General features: G+C 52.3%; 2 protein-coding genes, 1 long non-coding RNA gene and 1 other non-coding gene across 7 annotated transcripts in view; 2 read left to right on the top strand and 2 right to left on the bottom strand.

The window, feature by feature from the left end:
* Nucleotides 1-15,629, bottom strand: part of LOC102438890 — a 32,186-nt gene extending 16,557 nt beyond the window's left edge. Inside the window, exons 1-2 of the long non-coding RNA XR_002826909.1 lie at nucleotides 13,604-15,629; nucleotides 3,543-3,709 (exon numbers count right to left, since the gene is read on the bottom strand). This is a non-coding gene — a long non-coding RNA (uncharacterized LOC102438890). The remainder of the gene's footprint in view (nucleotides 1-3,542; nucleotides 3,710-13,603) is intronic.
* Nucleotides 6,085-13,533, top strand: PIK3IP1 (phosphoinositide-3-kinase interacting protein 1). The gene is made up of 6 exons (XM_006105540.3): nucleotides 6,085-6,318; nucleotides 7,114-7,230; nucleotides 7,344-7,463; nucleotides 8,511-8,708; nucleotides 8,810-8,888; nucleotides 11,820-13,533. The coding sequence occupies exons 1-6, from the start codon at nucleotides 6,234-6,236 to the stop codon at nucleotides 12,022-12,024; spliced, it is 804 nt and encodes a 267-aa protein (XP_006105602.1). The 5' UTR covers nucleotides 6,085-6,233; the 3' UTR covers nucleotides 12,025-13,533.
* LOC111823808 lies at nucleotides 12,698-12,805 on the top strand. Its single transcript, XR_002826910.1, has one exon. It is a non-coding gene; the product is annotated as a U6 spliceosomal RNA (small nuclear RNA).
* Nucleotides 15,630-15,645: 16 nt separating the features above from the next.
* The window catches only part of LIMK2 (LIM domain kinase 2), a 53,180-nt gene continuing 43,014 nt past the window's right edge, over nucleotides 15,646-25,811 (bottom strand). For 2 of the 4 annotated variants that reach the window (XM_006105534.3, XM_006105535.3), the window contains 8 exons: nucleotides 25,480-25,566; nucleotides 24,845-24,976; nucleotides 24,572-24,628; nucleotides 22,576-22,641; nucleotides 21,060-21,234; nucleotides 20,254-20,309; nucleotides 18,875-19,032; nucleotides 15,646-16,142 (listed from right to left, as the gene is read on the bottom strand). In XM_006105534.3, the coding sequence (XP_006105596.1) occupies nucleotides 15,998-16,142; nucleotides 18,875-19,032; nucleotides 20,254-20,309; nucleotides 21,060-21,234; nucleotides 22,576-22,641; nucleotides 24,572-24,628; nucleotides 24,845-24,976; nucleotides 25,480-25,566 (876 nt within the window). In that variant the 3' untranslated portion in view covers nucleotides 15,646-15,997. The remainder of the gene's footprint in view (nucleotides 16,143-18,874; nucleotides 19,033-20,253; nucleotides 20,310-21,059; nucleotides 21,235-22,575; nucleotides 22,642-24,571; nucleotides 24,629-24,844; nucleotides 24,977-25,479; nucleotides 25,567-25,811) is intronic. The other 2 variants (XM_023746560.1, XM_014447679.2) reach the window with 2 other exon arrangements.

Genomic DNA, 25,811 nt, shown 5'->3' with positions numbered 1-25,811 from the left:
TGGAAAAGACAAATACATATAAACAACTGGAAATGGATCGAGGGGGTGGGCAGATATAGGGAACTTATTGCATTTACAGAAGGTGGAGGGAGGAGGCCCTATCAGAACATCCGCCCAGGGATCCACAGCGTTGTTACTGGTCTTAAGAGCTGGGAGGTGGGATCGTGTACATCACATAGGACCATGAACCCTGGGGACACTCCCATCCACCTTCACCATCCCCCTTGCCTCAACTTTCACGGAGGCCAAAATAAAACTGTATCTCCCGCCCAACCGGTTTGGCTCAGTGGATAGAGCGTCGGCCTGCGGACTCAGGGGTCCCAGGTTCGATTCCGGTCAAGGGCATGTACCTTGGTTGCGGGCACATCCCCACTGGGGGGCGTGCAGGAGGCAGCTGATGGATCTCTCTCATCGATGTTTCTGGCTCTCTATCCCTCTCCCTTCTTCTCTGTAAAAAATCAATAAAATATTTAAAAAAAAAATAAAAAAAAATAAAACTGTATCTCCCCCTCTGTGTGCATGGGGACCAGGTTTGAGCCCAGGCTGCTTTGTCTTAAGGGAGACGATGTCCATCTCTGTGATCAATATAGGGTCTGATCCCCACATAATGACTAGCTCATTGTGGGCCCATGTGGTCATGAGATAGTCTTTCGGTGCTGCAGGCACCGACCCTGCCCTCCTGACTTGAGTTGGCAGTGGGCCACCTTACACCCTGCCCCTTGCACAGAACGCTGCACTTCCCAGAACTGTTCTCCACAAGCTGTTCTCTTCCTCCTCGGGCCTGCCCGGACCGGCTAGGGTATTCCACAACAATGTTCTAATTTCCCCTGGCAGAACTTGGCTCTGGCTCCAATCACATGTCCCCAGATGCACCTACTAGTACATGCAACTGCCCAGGAGGGACCAGCAGGGGGAGCCAGAAATTTTCAGATTGTTTAGCTACCAGTGATGGCGAACCTTTTGAGCTCGGCGTGTCAGCATTTTGAAAAACCCTAACGTAACTCTGGTGCCGTGTCACATATAGAAATTTTTTGATATTTGCAACCATAGTAAAACAAAGACTTATATTTTTGATATTTATTTTATATATTTAAATGCCATTTAACAAAGAAAAATCAACCAAAAAAATGAGTTCGCGTGTCACCTCTGACACGCGTGTCATAGGTTCCCCATCACTGAGCTAGACAAAAGGGTCAAGGATAAAAGCTACTACTTCTCAAAAGGCTCAGGTAATTTTCTCCTCATTTAAGATACATTGCCCTCGCCGGTTTGGCTCAGGGCATAGCGTCTGCCTGCGAACTGAAGGGTCTCGGGTTTGATCCTGGTCAAGGGCGTGGACCCACGTTGTAGGCTCAATCCCTCAGGAATCCAGAAAAGGGAAGTGAAAGCTCTAGAAAGTAAAAATACTAAAGTGACAACACTTTGACCTTTTTAAGGTTCTTTGAGCTGACAATGCTCGCAAAATTGAGAAGACACCAAATATTATCAAGCCTATTTCCAGATAATTTGGGTTTGCTTAACCAGCATAACAAAAGAAAACGTAGAGGCTTAGTTAGGCGCTAGCTTCTGGCGGGCTTCCCTTACAGCCGGCTTCGTCCGGAAGGTCGTCTGAAAGGACATCTGGTCTAATTAGCATATTATGTTTTTATTATTATAGATCATAGCAGAAGTTCTTAACATGTTCTTAACATGTGTGAGGTACTCTTCCATGTGCTTTAGATATATTAACAATTTCATGTTTATTGGAGCAGGTTTTCCTACTATGTCCAAGAGATTAGAAACTCAGAGCAAAAGCATGTTACCGGCTGATGGCAGAGCCACTCTAGGAATGGGAGGCTTTCTCACACGCCAGATGACTCTTGAAGGTGATAAAAGGTTAGGCCACTCAGTGTGGGAGAGGACAAGATCCTAGAAAGTAGAAATATTCCACCATTGCCTGGGCGGCAGCAGCCTGGCCGCAACAAGGCGGGGATTTCTTATTTTTAACGTCAGGATACTAAGGATGCTGCTGCCAATACTGCATAAAACTCAAGAACACTTAGCAGTGATGGCGGACTTCCAACTGAGCCATCAAAGTAAATGTAGAAGAAATCTCCAGGTAGAAAATAGCATCATCGGGAACTCAGAGAACACACTTAAGTATTTGAAGCTGGTACTTAATCTTCTATTATTGAACTGCGGGTCTGCCCATGCTGGGGTCAATCTGAGTCCATTTATGATACCACCCGTAACACTGCTCACTTCTGTTGTCTGGTCTTCACAGAGGGCGAGAAGGGCAGTGATCAGAACTTAGGGCTGGGCCTCATAGTGATGTCGATTTCTCTTGTCCTTACATTTCCTTTCAGCCACAATTACTCTATGATCTTGTTTTGAATTCTTTTTTTCTTCTCTCTCCATTTGACTATGAGACAGAAGTATATTATAAAATCCATTAGTACTTCCTGACATACAGATTCTTTAAAGGGTCTCTCTCTCTCTCTCTTTGTTAATCCTCACCTGAGGATATTTTTCCATTGCTTTTTTAAAGAGAGAATGGAAGAAGAGGGGGGAGAGACACAGAGAGAAACATCAATGTGAGAGACACACCGCTTGGTTGCCTCCTGCATGCATCCCGACCAGGGCCAGGGATCGAGCCTGCAACCAAGATACATGCCCTTGAATGGAATCGAACCCGGCACCCTTCAGTCTGCGGGTCCAAACCCGCAGCCAAACCAGCTGAGCCAAACCAGCTAGGGCTAAAGTATATCTCTTAAGAGGAAATGGGCTGAAACAAGCCATGGGAAAAGATGGGTGAAGAAAGTTTTGAAGGGAGTAATCCACACAACAGAGCAGAATGGGAGCGATGGCCAGTAGGGAACTGGGATGATGGTAAAAGGAAAAGCAGTCCCTGACACAGAAGGTAGTCAGGTCCAGAAAGGCTGAGTAACTGTTGGCTGCCTGACAGCATAAACTGTAAGAGTAGAACGAAATACCATGATTTTAAAGATGGGCTAGAGGCATTTTCCCAGCTACCTTGTTTCCCCCCCACCAGGATATATTTAATAGATAAACGTCTGATTTACATATTGCTTACATAAATACTCATGTTAACTACAATTGTGTATGATCAAAGTAACTCACAACAAACACCACAACCAGGGCTTGGCATACCTAAGATACACAGATGAGCGTTTTTTTTTTACATTTTGGAGACAGAGCAAAGCTTAGGGCAAAAGGACTGCATTCCCTGAAGTTAACCCACAGAGCCCCTCATGCCATGTGACCGCCTAGACTGGGCCTAGCATCCTGTCCCCTTTTCCTGACAGCTTGGCACTCCTGGGCTTCATCTCTGAACTCCCCCGTTTACTGCACATGCTCTTGTTAAGCTACGAAGTCTGGATCTGAGGTTATTCCCCACCCCACCCGCATCAGGCTTCGTGGAGTTCACACACTCATTATATTCATGAATGCTAAGGCTAGACCCAAAGCTCTCTTATGCCTTCTTGCCAGCCTGCCTTTATTCTAGGACCTCCTTAACTCCACTGCACTCACTCCAGTCTTACGTTGATTTTCTGTCCAGTTGGTCCACCATTAGTCCCATATCGAACTGTTTGCTGGGCGTTTCTACACGCATGTCTTGCCTTATGCCAAAACCAGTGAGTGAGGCCAAATCCATTGCTCGTCCCCTAGTCAGCTCCACTTCTTAACAAGCCTCCGAAGAACATGGTATCTATGAAAGAGAAAAATAAAAGGATGAAAAGACAGTTGAACTACTGAGGAGGAAATCACCAAGAAATTGTTTAAAAAAATAATAATATGAAGTGATATTAAAAAATAGCAAATAAAGTTTCAAAACATATAATAGAGAACTGAAATGCATAAATATGTCACAATATATGTTTATATACTATATGTGAGCCCCCTAGAACCATGGGAAATGCAAAAAATTCACTGCTAATAACTCATTCTCAAATTGCCCCCCTTAAAAATCAAATTGCAGCCGAAACAGGTTTGGCTCAGTGAATAGAGCGTCGGCCTGTGGACTGAAGGGTCCCAGGTTCGATTCCGGTCAAGGGCATGTACCTGGGTTGCGGGCACATCCCCAGTAGGAGATGTGCAGGAGGCAACTGGTCGATGTTTCTCTCTCATCGATGTTTCTAACTCTCTATCTCTCTCCCTTCCTCTCTGTAAAAAATCAATAAAATATATTTTTAAAAAATCAAATTGCCCCCCCCCCCCCCGCATGGGGGATGTGCCTCACATTGGGAACCACTGTCCTACCCAAAAGGCTAAGTCATAAGGATGTGGGGAGGTTTAATGATGGACATAAATCACTGCAAATGGATTTCCCACATTGCCGAAACCGGTTTGGCTCAGTGGATAGAGCGTCAGCCTGCGGACTGAAAGGTCCCGGGTTCGATTCCGGTCAAGGGCATGTACCTGGGTTGCGGGCACATCCCCAATAGGAGATGTGCAGGAGGCAGCTGGTCGATGTTTCTCTCTCATCGATGTTTCTAACTCTCTATCTCTCTCCCTTCCTCTCTGTAAAAAATCAATAAAATATATTTAAAAAAAAAATGGATTTCCCACAGGGTGGGGGAAGGGGGAGAGAAAACATTTAACTTCCTCTATATGAATTCAGGACTAGAAGGACAGACTACTAAGTATAGCTGTGCAAATGCCTCAATATTTGCATAACATAGAGATATTATGCAGCTCCATCTTTGCCATTAAGAACAAAGGCAAGGCCCTAGCTGGTTTGGCTCAGTGGATAGAGCATTGGCCTGTGGATTGAAGGGTCCTGAGTTCGATTCTGATCTAGGGCACATGCCCAGGTTGAGGGCATGATCCCCAGTAAGGGGAGGCAGTCAATCAATGATTTCCTCTCATCATTGATGTTTTTCTCTCTCTCTCCTTCCTCTCTGAAATATATATATATATTAGAAGCCTGGTGCACAAAATTTGTGCACAGGTAGGGTCCCTAGGCCTGGCTGGCGATCAGGGCTGATCAGGGCCTTCCTGCTGCCAGCCAGGGCCTTCCTTCATTCCACGCTGCCCCCTGATGGTCAGCGCACATCATAGTGAGCGGTCGAACTTCCAAGGGGACAATTTGCATATTAGCCTTTTATTATATAGGATTTTTTAAAAAAAGAACAAAGGCAAGTAACCACTTTCTCTTTCCCTTCCCTTGTCTGTGGCTCATGCGTGGATGGAACTGGGGATTCATCTCCCCTACTCCCTAAGTCTTCTTTTCAGAGGCTTTGCATGGATGGTGTGGCCAGAGCACAGCCCCCCTTCCCCGGCCTCTTCCTTTAGTTTCAACTAAAAAGACCCTTCCTACTATATATAACACCCCAAAATCCAAGGAATATGACTGATCTGAACCTGACAAAGATACACTTTTTTTTGTTGTTTAAAGTCAGTGTTTGTAAACATGTGTAACCCACAAAGGCCCTTTTTCTTTTACAAGGAGTACAGCTCGGCTGGTGTGGCTCAGTGGATTGAGCATTGTCCCATGGACCAAGAAGTCCTGGGTTCAATTCGCGGTCAGGGCACATGCCCGGGTTGTGGGCTTGATCCCCGGTAGGGGTTGTGCAGGAGGCAGCTGATCAATGATTCTCTCTCGTCATAGACATTTCTATCTCCTTCTCCCTTTCTCTCTGAAATCAATTATATATATATATATATATATATATATATATATATGTATGAAGGGGTATAAAGAGTTACTTCTACCTGGATACTGTTATTTGTGCCCTCTCTGTGGTGTTGAGTCCCTCTTGGTTGAAGCTAGCATGTCCTCCCTAAGTTGTTCTGCCTGGGTGACTAAACTCCCAGACCTCCCCCCCCCCCCGCCCCCCATAACGCCTCCTGGCAGAATTGCTCTTGCTATACCCTCACAGAGGGAAACAGGAGAGGTGAAGAGCCCTGCGGATGCAGCCAATGCAGGTCTCAGACGGATTCCCTGCGGAGCACAGGCTGGGTTTCTCTGCCCCTCTTCCCTTGGCCGAGCTCCTTCCTCTTTTGGCTCAGGGTTAGTGATCTTGCATGGCATAGGGCGCCAGGGGGCGCCAGGGGACGCCTTTCAGCGAAAATAAAAACACCTCCCTGCAGCAAGCGAGCTGGGAAGCTCCCAGTTCTAAAGAGAGGCTGTTTACCAGAAGAGCATAACAAGGGCAGGTCTGGCTGCAAGGCTGGGACCGCGAGGCTTCAACTGCCACCAAGGGGACCCCAACTGGTCAATCACCTGCAAGATGAAGGCGGTGAGGATGCTGTTGGCCTGGCTGCAAACACTCCTCCTCAGCAACCTGCTCCTCGCAGAAGCCTATGCATCTGGAGGTAAGATGACAATCTTTCCTTCCTGCAGCAACTAAGTGAAGCAGGGAGGGGCAAGCCCCCTGTTTCCCAGGCCTCACAGAGGACAGGAAAGGAAGCTTTTAGCCAGATTCTGTTATCCCACGAAAGCTCCCCCCGCCCTTCTTTTCCTGGCCAGGGGGCTTGCAGCTCCATCTTTGCCATTAAGAACAAAGGCAAGTGGCTACTTTCTCTTTCCTTTTTCTTGCCTGTGGCTCATAAGTGGATGGAACTGGGGGTGGGGTGGGGGGATTCCTCTCCCCCTACTCCCCGAGGCCTGTTTTTTTTCCCAGAGGCTTTGCAGGGATGGTGTGGCCAGAGCACAAGCCCTCCTTCCCCAGCCTCTTCCTGGGGCTCTCCTGCTGCGAGCAGTGGGAGCTCGGAGTTACCTCCAGGCAGCGTACGAGGCTCCCCTGGTGCCCGCCCGCCCGGGTCCAGGCATTTGCAGCCTTCTCCCAGGAGGGGGTGTCCCTAGGGCAGGATGGCCAGAGCCGCGGAGAAGACACCACCAGAGTTTATGTAACGTGGAACGACCACACGGGGATGAGTTTCAGGCCCGGCTGCCCACCGCACCGACACCCCCAGCCAGGCCTTCTCCGCGCCCCTCGGCACGTGTGTAGTGCTTTCCGGCTTAAAAAAAAAAATTTCCGGCTTTAAAAAAAAAAAAAAGCGAGAGCTTCATGCAGCCCCGGCGCGGTTTTCCACGGGCCCAGGGTCTCGCAGCCCAGGGCACCCCAGCTCCCCAGCTCCAGTGTCTGAGGGGGCTCCTCTTCCTCACAGGCTGCTTGTCGGACAGCGGCCAGCTGTACCGGGCGGACCAGTCCTCCCCGGCGCCGGGCCTCCGCTGCCTCAACTGGCTGGATGCGCACAGCCGCCTGGCCTCTGCCCCCGAGGCGGGTGAGTGTCCGCCCCGGGCGGGCGGCGGCCTCCGTCCGGGCCCCCGGCCCCCAGTCCCCAGCCCAGGCCCCGGGCCTCAGCCCCAGCCCCGGCCATGACGGCTCCCCTCTCAGGCGCCGGCAACCACAGCTACTGCCGCAACCCGGACCGGGACCCGCGCGGGCCCTGGTGTTACGTCAGCGGCGAGACGGGCGCCCCCGAGAAGCGGCCCTGCGAGGACCTGCGCTGCCCAGGTACCCACTCGGGACCCCCGTGCCCGGCGCTGTGGAGGAGCGGCCGCTCCCGCTGGCCCCACGCCCTCTGATTGGTCAGGACTGTCTCCAGGCCGCGGGGCGCAAAGCCCATTGGCTGCCGCCGCCCCGAGTGAGCTCAGCTTCCGGGAGCGCCTTGTAAACAACGGAAGGGGGCGAGGCCCAGCCCGGCGGTCCCGGTCCGGCGCCCTTAGCGATCCGTTCAGCCTTGACTGAACAAGTTTGTGGTTTCCCTGCTGTGTGTTATCTTCTGCTCACAACCCCCCTCCACGGGAAGAAGTTATTGGGGGGAAGGAGGGGGCCGGATCAGAGAAGTGACTTAGGGAGGCAGTGAATGGCAGCGTTCAGATTTGAATCCCAGGTTCTTAGATTCCAGGGCGCAGGCGTGTTGCTCCCGAGGCAGCCAGACAGTTTTCTAGGCTCCAATGGATACGTGTAAAGATGCAACCTGGGGATTGGCGCACACACAGCGTGGGCTCCATAAATGGGAGCTGCCCAGGGGAGTCGGGGGTGACGCTTGCAGAGGATGGCAATGGAGCTGGGTGTTGGAAGATGGCAAGGATTTGGACCAGTGGTTCTCAACCTTCTGGTCCTTTAAATACAGTTCCTCCTGTTGTGACCCAACCATAAAATTATTTTCGTTGCTACTTCATAACTGTCATGTTGCTACTGTGATAAATCGTCATGTAAATATCTGATATGCAGGATGGTCTTAGGCGAACCCTGTGAAATGGTCGTTCGACCGCCCAAGGGGTCGCGACCCACAGGTTGAGAACCACTGAGGACAAATGAAGACGTGGGAGGCGGGAGAGGCCCTTTCTTAGGGCCTTGCCCTCACACTGGCCTTGTCCCAGCGATGGTGTGGCCCTCGCAGGCCTGGCCTTGCCCAAAGGGGAGTTTGGTGTCAGTGTGTGCGGGTCATTCTGAGCTGGATCCCTCAGCTCCCCCAGCACACGCGACGGAAGGTTCGGCTGAGGTGTTCACTCTGACCACCCTCTGATGAGAGTTGTTTTTCCACTTCTCCTCCAGAAACTGTGTCCCAGGACCTGCCAACCTCCAAGACAGAAACGGAGGAGGCGTTTGCAGTGCCAAGTGGAGATGAGGGGCAGCTGTTTGCTCCTGCCAATTCCCTGTCCGTCCGGAGCCAGGCCGCAACTGTGCAGCCCGTGATTGGGATCGTGCAGGGGGTCCGGGCGAACTCCAAGGAGAAGGACTTGGGGATCCTGGGTATGACTGCTCCACCCCTGTCCTTATATGGGATTCATGAAGGAATATTTGCGTATTGTCCAGGGCATGGCTAATGCAGACTTGTGTCCTTTCCTTGGCAGGCAATGTGCTGGGCATGGGCATGATAGTGATCATCATTGCCATCGGAGTTGGCATCATCTTTGGATACACCTACAAGAGGTCAGTAGCTTCTCTTCTGGGCGTCCCTCAGAGGAGGGAAGAAAGGTACACAAAGTCGAATCAGATTCCTTTATGGCATTCTTACCCCCCAAAAAAGTGAGGCCCTAGCCTGTTTGGCTCAGTGGAAAGAGCGTGGGCCTTTGGCCTGAAGGGTCACAGGTTCGATTCCGGTCAAGGGCATGTACCTCGGTTGCAGGCTGGACCCCTGTCCCTGGTAGGGGCACGTGTGAAGGAGACATGTGTCTCTCACATCGATGCTTCTCTGTCTCTGTCTCTCCCTTCCACTCTCTCTAAAAAACAATGGAAAAATATCCTTGGGTGAGGAGTAACAAAAAAAGAAAAAGAAAGGGAGGTGTGGAAAAAGGGGAAACCAGCTCAAGATGTCTAGTAGACACTTGGTTCTAGTCTTTACCAGGTGACCTTGTACACAAACCCCTTCCTTTGATGCCTTTATTCCTCACCCCAAAGCCTTGTGAGGTAGGAGTTCTCATTCCCCATTTTACCGACGAGGAAACCTTTGTCAGAGAGGTGAAGTGACTCACCCAGGGTCACTCTGCCTGGGAGTGGCAGAACATGGATTGAAGCCCAGCTTTTCTGACACCCAATTCCCCGATGTGTAATCCGGTGTGTCTGGTGTGGGTGTGAGTGGCATTGCAGAAATCAAGTCCGACACTCACTGCAGGGATCCAGAGATTGCACTCTTTCTGGGAGCTAGAAAACTCTGCTACTAAAGAGCTCCCCAGCCACCACTTTTGCCACTGGGTCCTGAATTTCCTGAGCCATAAGGATCTCCTCTAGGACAGGAGGAAGAAAGTGAGTTGGAGGACAGAGAGCCTGTTTGCTCACTCCTCATAGCATAGGGAGCCAAAGAGGCTACCTGGGGAACTCGGGGACGTGACCTGTGGCTGGGACACAGGAGGAGGAATGCTTGTTTGAGCGATCACGTGGAAAGGCTATCGAAGTCCGTCACAGGTGCATGATGATAAGGCCGAGTTGCGTTCCTTTCTACAGAACTGTCTGACTTTGGGGAAATTATTTGCCATTCTTGGGCAAAAATCAGGGGACCTCAGCCCCGAGTGTAATATTTCTCTCCAGGGTCTGAGGAGGCTTTCTGTAAGGGAAGTGGCATGGTAGCCTGCATTTCCCAGCGGCCAGGGCCATGTCTGAGCCCGTAGCCCCAGTGGATCACCCAGCATTAAATAAATCTCAGGTGTCCTTAGAGGTGATACATAGTCAGTCTGCTCATTTACAGATGAAAAAAGGAAGTGTTCGTAATAACAACAAAAGCAACAATAGGAAATAGCAGATGCCAGACATTGCTTCAAGCAGTTTACAGGCTGTAACTCCATTCTCACCATCACCTTTATGAGGCAAATGCTGTTATTATCTCCCCCCCCCCCTTTTACAGATTAGGAAATTGGGACAAGAGAGGAGGTGTACCTTGCCTGAGATCACACCCCTAGCATTTGGTGAGGCCAACTCTTAGCACTGCCTCGAACTCGCTATCTGTGTGACTGTGGGCAAGGTGCTTCAATTTCCTGCCCCAGAGCATTGCTGTGGCTAAGGCATGTGACTGAGGCACGTGACGGCTTAGCTCTGTGGTCATAAACTGTTTTTCTTTTCTGTAAAATGTGGGCACTCTTACTAGTGCCCTCCAAGCCAAGCCTTCTTCCTTCTCTGGTTTGCTGTGATTCAGGAAGCAGAGGTACAGAGAGGGGAAGTACTGGCCCGAGTGAGAGGATTCTCCTGATTGCCAGTCTAAGGTTGTTGCCCTTGGGATGTGCCGGCGGGACGGTTGGCTTGTTCATTTCAGAGCGTTAGATGGAATGGTGCGGTGGCCCTGACCTACAATTTGTGGGCAGAATCAAACCATGGCGGAGTGTAGCCCTCCTTCCCCAGCCACTGGCCGCAGTGGACTCTCCTCCAATCTTGTGACCGTTTCCAGGCCTCCAGGTGAACTGGCTAAACATTTTTCCAAGGTACTGGAGTCGAACCCACGACCCTACAGTCCCCCAGGCGGATGCTTTATCCACTGAGCCAAACAGGCCGGGGCTAAACGTTATTCATCTTGAGCTGGGTTCTCATGCCGGTGAGGGGGTCAGGCCTTTCTTGCAGGTTCACTCCTTCAGACTGTCATGTGATTTCCCTGAGGCCTAGAATTTACCTTCCGGTAAACTCAGGGCAAGGTACGGTCAACTCAGGGCAAGGCACAGTAAACTCAGGGCAAGGCACGGGTCACCAGACTCCCTGTTACTAACCACAAGACCCCCTCCTCCCTTTCCTCTGCAAAAGTACACTGAGTACAGTACAGACTATACGGCAGGAAACCACACCTGGGCTAAAGGCAAGCTTTCCCCAGAATCAGAGAAAAGACTGTTTTTGGAAAGAGCTGTTGAGTATAGATGTTGCTACTCTGCACCTCGGTTTCTTGACTGTGAAATGGGGATATATCCCTCCTCCACACACACCATACCTACCCACCCCAAGAGCATCATAAGTTTTAAATGTAAACAGAGCACCCATCAGGTTAAACAATTACAGTAGCAGCCAACATTTATTGCATGTCTTCTTAATAAGGAAGGCTGGCCCTAGCCAGTTTGGCTCAGTGGATAGAGTGTTGGCCTGCGGACTAAAGGGTCCTGGGTTGGATTCCGGGTCAGGGCACATGCCCGGGTTGGGGGCTTGATCCCCAGTAGGGGTCGTAAAGTAGGCAGCCGATTGATGATTCTCTCTCATCATTCTCTCTCTCTCCCCCCTCTCCCTTCCTGTCTGAAGTCAATAAAAATATATATATTTAAAAAGAGAGAGAAATCTAGTACGTCAGCCACTGGGTTGCTGTGACTGCAGCTAGCACCTGCCCTGCCTGGGCCTATCGAATGAGCAAAGCCATACAAGAGACACAACTTGAACGCGTCCCTCTTTTCTTGCCAGGGCGAAGGGCCTGAAAGAGCAGTATGATCAGAAAATGTATGAGCGGGAGATGCAGCCAATCACGCTGCCCTTGTCCGCCTTCACCAACGCCACCTGTGAGATCGTGGATGAGAAGACCGTTGTGGTCCACGCCAGTCAGACTCCAGTCGACCTTCAGGAGGGTGATGCCCCCCTTATGGGCCAGGCAGGCACTCCTGGGGCCTGAGCCCCCCACAATGGGCAGGAGCCCCGTGCCAACACTGGTGCAGGATGGCCTACCCTCCTACAGCTGGGAAGATCTACACTTTTTGTTGTGGTTAAAACCCTCCCCCCACTTTTTTTTTCCCTTTTGGTTTTTGGTGAACCCTAAGACAGACGCGGGTTGCACTGTCGACTGAGGGCGAAGTTGGGTAGGTTGCTACCAATGCTCTTTCTCCAACCCCTGGAGCAGGGTTTTGTCCGTGGATGGGGACAGTGGCAGCTGCCACAGCAGTGCTGCTGACAAGGGCTTGCAACACTGCCTGTGTCCTGGAACTGAATCAGGGACGGACAGGGAGCTCCCCTGGGTTCCTCTGAGCTTTATGATCTAGCGTGGCCTCAGTCTCCACCTTTCCGTTTGTTCTCTGCGGGCTTGAGTGGCGCACGCTGTTATTCATAGTTCAGGCCAAGCAGTTTGAGAGGCAACATTTACAAAACTGTATTTAGTTTAAACAGTATTTGGGATGGAACTCCCTACTGACCACTGAGAACCAGAAATGAGTTTGTACAATAATCAAAAGTATGGGTTGAGAATGGGATCCAGGCTGGGGGTACTAGGTGTGCCCCAACTTGCTGGCAGTGACATGCCTTGACAGTAGTGGGCCAGGCTAGGCCCAGTGACTTCCTGTTTTGAAAGGAAGGTGCTCGCTTCGGCAGCACATATTCTAAAATTGGAACGATACAGAGAAGATTTAGCATGGCCCCTGCACAAGGATGACAAGCAAACTCGTGAAGCGTTCCATATTTTTTTAAAAAAGGACAGGAAGGACTGCACTGAACATTTCGCTTAGGAAGAGGGTGAAGGATGCCTCAGGCCACACAGGACCTGAGGTGGGCCTGGTGCCCCCCAGACAGTCTCTGTCCAAGGTGGATAGTGACCTCTTCCTTTTGTGGGGTTAAGACAACAGCTTACCTGTGGGAATTATACTGCGGGGCCTTGTGAGCTGCCTCTGAGAATGGAGCGAGGTCACGACCCCTAACTTGTAAAACAGTCATAAAACCATTGGACAAGACCCTAGGGTTCCCCAAGCCCAGAGGGCGAAAGGGACACCCAAAGTCATAAAGTGACCGGCATGGGCCAGAGGAGAGGACATTTCCCCACCCACTGTGCTACACTGTGCCAGCGGCACGCCAGGGCCTCCCAGTCCTGACGTCGCATTTGGAGGCCTTAGCAATGCCACAGAGCTTCCTGCCCCAGGGCCCTTCCACTGCCCCTCGTGGAGAGCGAAGGGGCATTTGTGGGGCCCATTCTCTCTAGCAGGTGGTTGTTCCTGGGGGTGGTTTGCTGAGGGAACCCAGGCCTCAGGGGGTCCTTTGGGGTTCAGTGATGCTGAAGAGAACATCACTGGTTTCTACTTTTCTATGAAAACATTTCTCTGTGTACATGTTTTATATACCTCATTCTGACACTTGCATATAAAGCGCAGGAAATTGCTCTGCATTTTACTTGTATAAATAAATTTTTTAAAAAAAGAAAGGACTGCACATTACCAAGTCTGTGGGGTGTCGGGAATACTCCTCCCATGAGTTGAGGAACGTTTGGTTACCTTGTCAACACCTGTGTGGCCCGGGCCTGTCCCTGGGAGGTGGCCACCGTAGGACGGTTGGTGACCGCAGTCACCCCCAGGAATCTTCCAGGGTGAAGCTGCCGTAAAGATGAGTGTGCGGGCATCTCAGTGGGCGGCTGGTCCCTGCAGATCCTCTGCCCCCTGGCATTCTTTCCGAGGTGGAGGTAGTTCAACGTCCAGGCCGCCCTTGGCTGGGGCTGGGAACCGGCAGTGGAGGTGGTGCTGTAGGAACCACAGGAGGGATGGGTGTGCAGAGGGGGATGAGTCCTTAGGCTGCCAGGAACCGCTCTGAGCTGAGAACGTCCCCGTGGGGGTGACTCCTGGGGCCCCAGGAACAGCTACCAATGGGAGTTTCTGTTGGACTTGGAGTAATGGTTTCTCAGCCTCTAGAACACCCCGTGATCTCTGCCCATGGCCAGACACTGGACAGTTCTATCAGCAAGGGGCACCCGGTCCTGTGGAGAGGACGCTGGGACAGCCAGGCTTTAGGAGTGGGCGCAGAAGGCGGGCGTGTAGGGCCCCGAAGGAGCGACTCAGCTGGTAGGTGGGAGTCAGACCTGCTTTAAGGACTGGGCTGCCTCCGGTGGGATGAGCAGGTTGGTGTCTACATTAGGGGAGGGGATGGGAACTAGGGAGCGTGAGAACTCCCCGCTGTGGGGAGTCACGTGACCCGGACCTGGACAGGCCAGTAGCATTTCCTCTGGAAGGGAGCAGGGGAGGCCTTGCACTTCCTGGCAGACAGGCCAGCAGACCCCCGACGTGTATCTCCCTGAGCCAGACCCCAAGTCACATTTTACTCTCAGCGTCGTCGGTTATGTTAACGGCTTAATTTATTTGGTCTGCTCAACGGCCCAACTTGGGCCCACCACTCCCACGCTTGCAGGGGGCAGCTGAGGCACCGCCAGCCACACAGCGCGGACCTTGCTGCTGCTGGGAGCCCAGGGCTCAACCCCACAAGCTAGCACACTCCACACAGAAGTGCGGCCTGTGTCACGTAGCCAGAGATGACATCTAATCCCACAACTCATCAGGTCTATGAACAGTATTTCACGTATCACCCAACACATAGAACAGGATAGTATTAACAGCAACCACTCTCCTGAATCGCTCCCACCCACCTCCTCCCTCCCACCCCCAACACAACCACCACACATCGCAGTAATATCCCAAACCCATTCCCAATGTGTTAAATATGGCGCAAGCTCGCTCACAGACACTTAGGAGGAGACAAGTCTATTTGTGGTGAGTCCCTGGAGTTCTGGGAGCCAAGGGTAGAGGCTGCCCCCAGGGCTGGTCAGCACCATGGCTGTGGCTCAGGAGGCTGCAGCCAGGAGCTGGGGAGGTGGGCTAGCCAGCAGGGGAAGTCCGAGACAGACGTCCCAGCTCAGGGAGCTGTCTCCCCAGCATCTGAGCCCTGGGACTCTGCCACCTCCTTTTCCCACCCAAGTGGTGCCTGGACCTCGGCATGGTGAAGGGTGGGCAGTGGCTGCCACTGAGATTCCCACTCCCCCAGCCTCACACACTGGGCTTGTGACAAGCCATACTCTCCTCCAGAATCCATCCAGCTCCAGGCAACCTGTCTCAGGCTGAGGGACAGCAGCCAGGGTAGGGGCTTTCCGGAGGGCAGAGCCTCTTTCTTTCCTGCCCCCAGCCTCTTCCTGCAGGTGGGTGACTTCCTGTCACAGGCAGAGATGCCGATGCACAAGTTCTCAGCCAGTCTCCGGCAGAGCAGTGTGAGAACATGAGGCGAAAGCTCCCCCTTGCGTTGACGTGGCCTGGCGGGTGAACAGAAACCAGCCCTTCCCTGGATTCCTGGCCAGTTCCACCACAAAGTAAGGGCCTCTTCGCAACCTGTTGCCTCGACCCTGCCCAGGGAAGGGCGGGACATGGAGTGAAAGGAGGGTAGCACCACTGTCAGTTCACATCCTTGGGTTGCAGCCTGGCCCCCAGTCTTGCTCTCATCCACCTGACCGACTGACCGACTGACCGGCCGCTTGAAGTGCTCCAGTCCAGTGCTCCAGTCCTCAGCTGGACCCAGCGGCTGGTTCACCCTGGAATCCTCTGGCAGGTCCAGATCACGCTGATTAGTGTAAGCAAGAGCCTGGAATCCCAGGGAATTCCCGAGAGGTCACGAGTAACAGATTCTTCCTGGCCCAGGACCAGCCTGTTTTTTTCTTCTTCACAGCTTTCAGGCGAGTGTTGGATGTACAGACAGTAACCAGGCCCCAAAACGTGTGGAGAGGCATTTCCCTGGTGCTGCGCCCGGCTCGCCTCCTGGGGAGGTAGTAGGGATGGCTTGTTCTGCTTCTAAACAAGCTGCCGATCCACAGGAAGCTGGGATGGCCCTGCCCACAGCAGGGGGCTGGGCCAGGGCTAGGGGGGCGAGTCCCGGATCAGGCCGTACTGCACGCTCACAGTGTGGTCCAGCTCCTCCAGCTCTGCAGGCAGCGGGATGCCCAGCTCTCCCAGGTACAGGGAGAGGGCCTCAAAGGAGTCCTCCAGTTTTGAGAATGCCGGTCTAGAAAGACAAGGGGGTTGGAGGCGGGTGAAACATGGGAAGGGCCATGGGGTGGTGTGGAAAGCACCCAGGCCTGTGGCTTCACCACTTTCTAATTGTCTGACCTCGGGCAAGCCCCTTGCCTTTGTGCCTCCATGGGAAACAGGATTGCTGTAAAGGTTAGAGATAACACTGTGAGAAGGCTGGTTTGGTTCTAAGGGACAGCGGAGAAACAGAAAGTGCAGGAGAAAAAAAGCTCCTCCCATGTCTTGGAGAAAACGCAATCATTAAAGGTGGGATTGGACTAAAAGTGTCTTTAAAAATTTTCTTTTCATTTTTAAAAATATATTTTTATTGATTTCAGAGAGGAAGGGAGAGGGAGAGAGAGCGAGAAACATCAGTGATGAGAGAGAATCATTGATTGGCTGCCCCCTGCACACCACACACTGGGGATCGAGCCCACAACCTGGCATGAGCCCTGACCGGGAATCGAACTGTGATCTCCTGGTTCATAGATCGATGCTCAACCACTGAGCCACGCTGGCCAGAGCTAAGTGCCTTTTTATAAAAAAATTCCATTCATCGATTTTAGAGAGAGAAGGAGAGAGGGGAGAGAGAGACAGGGAGAGGGAGAGAGGTATGCATATGGGTGACTTCCTGTTACAGGCAGAGAGATGCCGATGACTCTTATATGTGCCCCAACTGGGGATGGGACCTATAACACTGGCGTATCGGGTCAATGCTCTAACTCAGCGGTCACCAACCGGTGGTCTGTGGACCATTGGTGGTCTGTGAGGTCCGAAAGGTTGGCGACTGCTGCTAACCAACGGAGCTACCCAGTCCAGGACTTAAGTGCCTTTTCAAAGTTCCTTTCCAGTCCTCAGACTGTTTCCACACCATTGGATCTGCCTGGGAAGGGCATTTCATAGGCGCAGCAACTCTCCCCAGGAGGAAGCAAATAGTGGGCTCCTAGTGCTGCGGACCAGCTTAGGTGCCCTGGGACCCTGAGGCATCTCAGGCTTCCTCCCCCGCCTCCTCCATGTCTTTACTTAAACATCTCGTCACCTTCTCAGCCTACTCTGATCACCATATTTAAAATGACAACTTGTGTCCCAAACAACTGTCTCTCCTTGACATTTTGTTCACAGCCTTTGTCACTTTCTGATATTCAGTATAGTTGATCTCTCCTTGCTGGAGTGTGAGTTCCAGGAGGGGAGGCACCTTTGTTTTGTTCACCACTGTAACCACGTGCTTAGGACAAATCTAGCACATGGCAGGCACTCAGTAAATATTTCTGAATGCAAGACAGACATTTAGAATGACTGAGAAGGGGTATTACCAAACAAATATTGTATAGTTTCACATCCTTTCCTCCTGCTCTTACTCTGGTATATTATACTAAAGGACTGTGGTTTTTGGGCCCATGAAGGAACAAGATTTAGAGCTCCCCACCAGCCAATCCCGACTCTACAGCAGACTTTTGTAAATCATCTATATATATAAAAGCCTAATATGCTAAGTGTCTGACCATTCGACCAGTTGCTATGACGCGCACTGACCACCGGGGGGTGGGTGGGGGGGGGAGACACTCTGACCAGTAGGTTAGCTTGCTGCTGGGGTCTGGCCGATGGGGACTGGGTGGGACGGTCTGGACATGCCCTCGAGCCTTCCCTCGGTCCCTCTCTGGTAGGCCAACCTCCCGGGGTTGTTGTTGTTACATCATGTTGTTATTGTTTACTTATTAATCAATTTATATATTATTTTCATATACATTTTACTAATTTTCTTTCATCTCTGACACTTCTATTATAGAGAAAGGGCGGATAGCGATATTAAAATATTTCTACTAATTTCCTTTCAATGTGCACGAATCTGTGCACTGGGTCACTAGTTTAAAAAATAAAGATTATGTGCTAACTGGTTACCTTGGGGAGATGGAGTTGGGGAGTGAGGAGAGTGTTGAGGGACACATTAATTAGGAGATTATAGAAGAAACATAATTTCCATGCTAGGTATTTTGGTAATCTGTGAATCTGTCTTTTAAAAGGAACATGATTTTTGATAGCAGAAAAAAAGCACAAAGATTCTAGGTTTCTAATGCACAAACTTGAAAATTCCCGGGGTAACTTTGGTAATAATGAAAGTTATAACTTGAGGAAATGAAGGTAATTTTAAAAAGATTTCTTTCAAGGAAGAAATTAGCTAAATGCATGAAGATGCTCACTGTAGTAATATCTACTGTAAAGAGAAACTGGAAAAACCTGAACATCTACATTATGTATATTACAATATGTTCAGAGTTTCCTAGAATAGAACTTCATGTAGTTAACAAAAATGCTAAACAGGAAGCTTGAGTAGTAACAAGGAAAATACAGGGTAAAATAAAAAAAAATTTTTCTCTATTTGAGATCATAAATCTATAAAAAATGTGTGTGTGGTGTGTGTGAACATGGACAGGGGAGTATGGAGACATGAAGACACTTATTCTGGTAGAAAGGTATAGGTTGGGTGAGTTCTGTTACAATTCTTTTCATGGCTGTGTCTCTGTTACACCCAGGTCACTTGCAACTGTGCTCTCATCCTCCCGACCCCCCACCTGGTATGTCAGCTGTCTGGTGCCTTCAGTGGTTGACAGTCACATCCTTGAGCTCAAGGCTTCTGCCACCCCTGTGCCTGGGAAGGGCATGGGGACAGCCAAAGGGGGGCAAGTCTCCCAGGACCTTGTGGGCTGGGGCAGAGGGGCGGATACCAACCTGCTCTCGGGCTCCAGTTTGCAGCAGATGGTGGCCAGGGGGAAGAAGGCTGGGGGGCAGTCTGTGGGGACAAACTTCTCCCAGAAAAGCTTCACGTTGAGGCCATAGTCCAGTGTGCGGGGCAGGCAGTCAGGATCTGCATACACCTGCCCGATGATCTGCAGGCGAGAAGGTGGCTGGTCAGACAGGGACTATGGAGGGTGCGGCCCATGGTAGGGGAGAGGGATGCTGGCGCGTGCACAGGAAGCACGGGCAGAAGAAGAAGAGAAAACTGAGGTTAAAGAGCCACCCTCCCCAGCCCTGCCTCTCGAAGTCTTGTTGATCCAGACTTGTCTCCTGACTGAGAGTCTGAATACTGAGGAGGGTTTAGAAGGTCTTACTGCAGTGGAAGCACAGTGTTCCGAATCTGGAGGGGCAGTTTCCACACATCCCCCCTGCCCTGCAGTGTCCCCTGCCAGAGTTCAGGCTCTGTGAAATGAGGGGCTGGGTCTGATGCAGGTCTGAAATCCTATGGCACCAGCCTACTGCTTTATACACAGTAGATACTCAATTGATCTCTATTAAAGAAAACAATTTTTGCCCTAGCTGGTTTGGCTCAGTGGATAGAGTGTCGGGCTATGGACTGAAGCGTCCCGGGTTCGATTCCGTTCAAGGGCACATGCCCGGATTTCAGGCTCTATCCCCAGTAGGGGGCATGCAGGAGGCAGCCGGTCAATGGTTCTCTCTCATCACTGATGTTTCTATCTCTCTCTCCCTCTCCCTTCCTCTCTGGAATCAATTTTTAAAAAATAATAATAATTTTTAAAAGAACATTTCTTCATTATTCCAATCGTCCGTTGTCTCTCTATCACTCACCACTTTGTAGGAATTACAGAAACCCTTGAATGTATGTGTTGGGCCGACTGCTTCGAGATCGACTGAACTAAGCTCCTAAGGGCAGGACTGTCCCCAGGACTCACTCTGTCCCCTCCAGTGCCTAGCACTGTGCTGGACGGGCTGGCACTTCCTGGAGTGGCTGCTTCCACTTCCAGGCTGAGGGCAGGGGGAAAGGTTGCCTCGGGCTAGACAGGCGGCCACATGAACAATCTGCCTTTCCTAGTGGAGTTCCACGCCTGGCCTGCCCCTTACTGACCCTGTGACGAAGGGCAAGCCACTCTCCCTTTCTGAGACTGTTTTCTCACCTGAAAAAAATCCTGCCCCCGCCTATGGGACCAGTGCAATCCGACTGTGGCGAGAGACGTGTCATGAACCAGATGACCCTACACTCGTGCTGACTTTATGGCGAGTTACTCATCTTTCGGAGGAGGAGCCTCCGTTCGGAGGCAGGGCAGAGCTGCTGGGCCTGCTGCCTCAGGCCTTGCCTACGTGCGGGAGCTCACCTCGCAGAGAACGATCCCGAAAGAGAAGACATCCACCGTCTCGTCGTAGCTCTTTCCTTGGGGAACACAGGAGAGCGGGCTGTTAGGTTTGGTCCCTTACCTGCTCTGCACCGAGTCTCGGGCCAAGCCAGGCCACAGCCGAGAACCGGGACTAGAACAGGATCCGTGGGGACGCCCCGAAGGCTTCCCGGGACTGGGACCACCTGGAAGTCGCCTTTCCTCGGCCCTGGGTGAGCTGCCTTGGAAGGATGTTATAAACCAACACTGCCCGTGATGACACTGCGCGGGACCTGGGTTCACCTGGACTCTGCCGTTAGCCAGCTGTGTGCTCCTGGGCAAACCACTGAGCTTCTCTGGGCCTCAGATTCCAAAAAGGGTTGTATCAGACCATTCATTTCTGAGGCCTCACAACCCTGTGGGTTTCAACACTCTCAGCCAGCACCTCTGGCTGGTGTGAGCATTATCCACAAGAGGGCGCCACACTTCAGTTCTCAGCACAGAGAGAGAAGGAGGCTGAATCAGGCAGTAGGTAGCCTGAGCCCTCACCTACCCTTGGGGCACAAAAGCCTCAGCCAGACCTCACCCTAAACCTCAGAGGGGACACTGACTAGTCGTGGGCCTGCGCTCAGGGAGGAAGGAGTTTACGAGGCCCCGTCTGTCTGGCGAGGGATAGAAATGCAGCCTTCAGCTCCGGGAACTTGGCCTTACCCTTCACAGGCCTCCCCGGGAGCTCCCAGGGCTCTGCTGTGAGAAGTGGCCCCCCATGCCCCTCGGGAGGCATGGCCCCTCAGGGCACCCATACTCACCATTCAGCATCTCAGGGGCCATCCAGTAGGGGTTCCCCACCACCGTGTAGCGCTTCTTGCGGTCATTTTTGCGCAGCGTACGCTTCTTGCTGGTGGCCTTCTCCACTGGGGGCTTTTTCCTCTCCTCTACGATGAGCCGTGACAGCCCAAAGTCTGCCACCACCACGGTCTTGTCCTGGTGGGACAAGGGCCAGGTCAGGACTTGGTGGGGACATTTCTAAGAGGAGTCATTGAGAAGGAGAGAAAAGATGGGCAGCAAAGGAGAGTGAGTCCCAGCTGAAGTCCTCACTGACAGACAAGGCTCAGCATTTTGTTTGCTAACAGTCTGGTATCTCCACACAGCAGATTCCCGAGACCTGGGGGTGCTCACAGCAGAGCCCCTGGAGCCTGGAGGGAGAAGGCTCTGAGAACTAGAGAGTGGGACTCAGAGGCAGGGCAGGGGATTTCTTTCGTTTTGTTTGTCCCCCATCCTGCCTTGTCCCCCAAAGTATTTTTTAAACATGTTTTTATTGAATTTAGGGAAAAATAAAGGGAGAAGGGGAGAGAGGGAGAGAGAGAGAGAAACATCCATTGATTGCCTCCTGCACGCCCCTTACTGGGGATCGAGCTGCAACCCAGGCATGTTACTGACTGGGAATCTAACAGGTGACATTTGGTGCATGGGACGACACTCAACCAACTGAGTCACACCCACCAAGATTTAGGCCATGGCTAGAATCAGGATAAGACAGAAAAAAGATAAGGTGGAGGCAGTCAGCTGGGGACTTGGGGAGAAAAGCTCTTCAAATAGCTCTGGGGGCCCTGGCTGGTGTGGCTCAGTTGGTTAGAGCGTTGTCCCATGCACTGCAGGGTCTCGTCTCGGGTTTGATTCCCGATCAGGGCACATACCCAGGTTTTGGGTTGGATCCCTGGTGGGGCCACATATGGGAGGCTGCTGATCGATGTTTCTCTCTCTCCTTCTCCTTCCTCTCTTTGTAGAATCAATGAAAAACATGTCCTTGGGTGAGGATTAAAAAATAAATAAATAGCTATGGAGTAGTCATGTGGAAAAGGGATTAAGATTGTTTGGGTCCAGAAGGTGAAGCCAGGGACAGTTAGTGGGCACCCAGGAAGCCAGATTGCAAGTCAACAGGAGGAATAACATTATAACAATCAGAGCTGACCCGCCAGCGGGAGGAATGCAGGCCCCCAACCCGGTCACTACAAATGCACTAGCTCTGTGGCCTCAGGCGCCAGAGCTGTAAAACGGGGTCCACCGTGAGCTGCTTTACAGGACCATCAGGGGGCAAAACCAGGAACATGATGGGGCTGTCTGCACAGAAACCCTTCCAACCAAAGGATTTCAAAGGCTGGAGCTGTATCTGCAAGTGTCTGAGAGCTCAGAAGACAGAGAAGGGCACTGCAGGCAGCCGGAAGGGCAAGACAGGAGCCCTAGGCGAAGAAGGACAGTCAATTCTTTTGCGACCAGGAAGCCGGGAGGGCTGGCCCCGGGGAGACCCAGAACAGCAAGACATACCAACTTGATGAGGCAGTTGTGTGAGTTCAGGTCCCGGTGGATGATGCACATGGAGTGCAGATAGGCCTGAAACAGAGTCGGAGCTGAGGCTGATGGCCAGGAAACCAAGCACTCGCTGACTCCGGATTTGGGCCATTGAACTGGCCCTTCGTCCAGGCCAACCCCACCCACCTTCAGAACCTAACCTGGACTCCAGAGCCCAGGCCCCCTGCCGTCACTCCCCTGTCCCAACACCAACAGAAAGCCAAAGGCCGCCTGGGCTTCCTCTGTCCCTGCTGCCGCCTCCTGCCCATCCTTAGTTCGGCGGCCCGAACCCAGTGGCTGCTCTAAGCTCTCCCTGCTGTCTCCTGAAATCTCCAACCGTCCCGGGCCCTGGCTCTTGCATGTCCCCATCTCCTTTACCCATTTACGCAGATCCGGGACCTCTGAAGTAAGCAGCCCTGGCTCCCTCATCCCAATGACTGGTTTCAGCTACCCTGGATCCTTCCTGCCTGTGAGCGGGGAATCAGCGACCTCCTCCTGAGCCAGCGGGCCCTGTATTCCTGACATTCCCCTTCCCCGAGACTCAGCACCCTCCTTGCTCTCTGTCTGCACCGTAACCTCTCTTTCTTCCCAACCAAATGTTTCCAAACAGGCCTGTTTGCTATTTCCCCCTCCAGGCAGGCACCTACCCTAGCTCTTCCCAAACATGTCTCCCAACCATTACTGCCACCCCCCAAACGTCAGCTAAATGACACCAACATTCTTCTAACCAACCCAACTCTTCTTTCTCCCTTCAGCTATTCCCTCACTGCCAACCCCTCTCTCCATTCAGACTCCACTCTGCCTCCCAATCTCCTGTCCGCCCCAGCCCCTAAAATTCAGAAACCTGAAATGTTTCATTAGCCCCCGACCCAGGTGTCCCTGCGCCGAGTTCTCCCAATCCTACCCCAACTTTCTGACCACACCAGACTCCTCTGCAAAAAAAAGAAGAGCTCTGGCCACAAAGCTTGCTTGCTTAAAAATCTTTTAGCCCGGCCAGTGTGGCTCAGTGGTTGAGCTTTGACCCATGAACCAGGAGATCATGGTTCGAATCCTGGTCAAGGCACATGCCTGGGTTGCGGGCTCGATCCCCAGTAGGGGGCATGCAGAAGGCAGCCCATCAGTGATTCTCTCTCAGCATTGATGTTTCTGACTCTATCTCCCTCTCCCTTCCTCTCGCTGAATTAAATAAAAACATACTAAAAAAAAAAAATCTTTTACACCTGTCTTTCTGTCTTCCTACATAAAGCCTGACTCTTTAGCTTAAGATACAGGGGCCTTAATGTACCCCAAGACTAATATGGTCTTCATGGACCCACATGAAGAGCAGTGGTTAAAATCTCAGGACTGACTCCCCCAAGCTTCCGGTTCTGTCCCTTTGTGGCCTCAGTGTCTCATATAGAAACCAGGGTTGCCGTGAGGAATAGACACACACATGCATGCTAGTCCCTCAGCTCCTGCCTGGCGGACAGAAAGCACTCAGCAACGGTCAGTTACTGCCATCGTTGGAATCATTCTTTCCTAGGAACACAGGTTGCTTCCTCCTCCTCAGCCTGGGGCTCCTCTGCCCAGAGGAACTTTCATCCAGTTCTGGCCCATCCTTCAGGGCTCAACTCGAACGCATTCCCCCTCCTCAGATTTCCTAGGCAGCGAGGTTCTCTGCAGGCTCCAGAGGCCCTCAGAACCCGGACACCCAGTGCCTGCAAGGCCAGGCCATTTTGTGCTAGTTTGCTTCTCCAGTTCGCCTTGCCTGTGTCCTGTTTGCCCTTGAAGATTTGGATTCTTTGAGAGCAGGGTTGTGAGCTGAGAACAGCCATCGGGGGTCAATTCCCCTGGCACAGAGAGCAGCTCAGCACTAGCTGCCCAGCCCACACGAGCTGCCTTCCAATGCCTGCCCGCAATCCTTGCATCTCCCCCAACTGCCGCCCCCCTCTTCCCCTGCCAACCTGCTGGCAAGGTTAGTGCCAAGACTCACCATTCCAGAGGCGATGCCTTTGGCAAACCTGACCTTCTGCTGCCAGGGCAACGGGTCCTGCAGGATGGGGGAATGTCCATCAGAGGCTGTTGGTCCCTGGACCATGAGTGGGCCCCAACATGGTCTCTGCCTGTGCCCAGTCCCACCCATCGTGGCCCTTTGCAGGTAAAGCAGTGAGTCTCTCTGGCTAGCATGGCTTCAGGGTCGTAGTGACAAAGGTGTCCCACTGACAACCCACCAAGCTCCTGGGGACAACGGAGATGGCACACTCACCACGCTGCGCACAAAGTCCTTCAACGTGCCCCCCTCAATGTACTCTGTCAGCAGGTTCAGCTTCTTGTCCTTGTATAGCACCCCGATGAACTTGAGCACGTTGGGGTGGTCCAGGCTGCGCATCACCTTCACCTGGGGGTGGGGAGGCCAAGAAGGGCGGGCAGTTACTTCCCACTGTGTCTTCCTCACCCCTTGCCTCCAGGCGGTCAGCACGACCAGTGTTACCTGCATCTCCTACCTCCTCTGGTGTGTGATGGGGAGGAATACGCCCACGTGGATGGGGAGGGCCCTACGGGCCTTACCCTCAGGATCCTGCCTTTTTAGGAATTGCAGGGGGGGTGGGGTGGGTGTGGGAGTGGGAGGGCAGCACCTGGACCACAGGTGCACCCAGCTGCATTAGTGGAGCAACCCGGGAGAGGCGATGGAGATGCTCCGGGAGTGTGTCAGTTCTCTGGAATGCCCCGCTAGGCTCCCTTAGCAGGGTGTTCAGGTGGTAATTATAGCATCTAGTAGCACATCCCCTGGAGGAGGTGTGCTTTCATGTCCATCACCCCATTATCTGTGAGCACCTCGTAAGGTCTTCCTCCCTCTTCCAACAGTGACACCAAACTCCTAACTCCACGCCCTCTTCTTACCTCAGTCAGAAAGGTCTTCTGGGTCTCCTCGTCACACCGAATCAGCTCCTTCATGACCATCACTTTGCCCGTGGCTTTGTGTGTCACCTACAAGGAGGGCGATTGTCATGGGTGCAGCGACCGGAGGCAGTTCTGGAGAACTGTGTGAAAATCAGCGCAGCTGGCCGTCCCATCCCCTGGAGGAGGCGCCGAGCCAGGCCAGATGGACAGAGTTCATGTGCAGAAGACACAGCACGGGGCACCAGGGGACTCGGAGAGGAGCACACCCCCGTCCCTGGAGAGCTGGGCATGCACAGAGGAGAAGCGAGAACCCGGAAAAGGGAAGTGTGGGA

The sequence above is a fragment of the Myotis lucifugus genome, unplaced genomic scaffold, assembly GCF_000147115.1.
Source record: "Myotis lucifugus unplaced genomic scaffold, Myoluc2.0 scaffold_694, whole genome shotgun sequence".
In the NCBI taxonomy this organism is placed as follows: domain Eukaryota; kingdom Metazoa; phylum Chordata; class Mammalia; order Chiroptera; family Vespertilionidae; genus Myotis; species Myotis lucifugus.
The sequence above is the reverse complement of the archived record's forward strand: the minus strand, read 5'-3'. Positions and strand labels throughout refer to the sequence as shown.

Coding starts and splice junctions, on each gene's coding strand:
- PIK3IP1 (XM_006105540.3), top strand. CDS start 6,234: ATGAAGGCGGTGAGGATGCTGTTGGCCTGGCTGCAAACACTCCTCCTC. Junction 6,319..7,113: donor AGAAGCCTATGCATCTGGAG/GTAAGATGACAA, acceptor TCTTCCTCACAG/GCTGCTTGTCGGACAGCGGC. Junction 7,464..8,510: donor CGAGGACCTGCGCTGCCCAG/GTACCCACTCGG, acceptor CTTCTCCTCCAG/AAACTGTGTCCCAGGACCTG.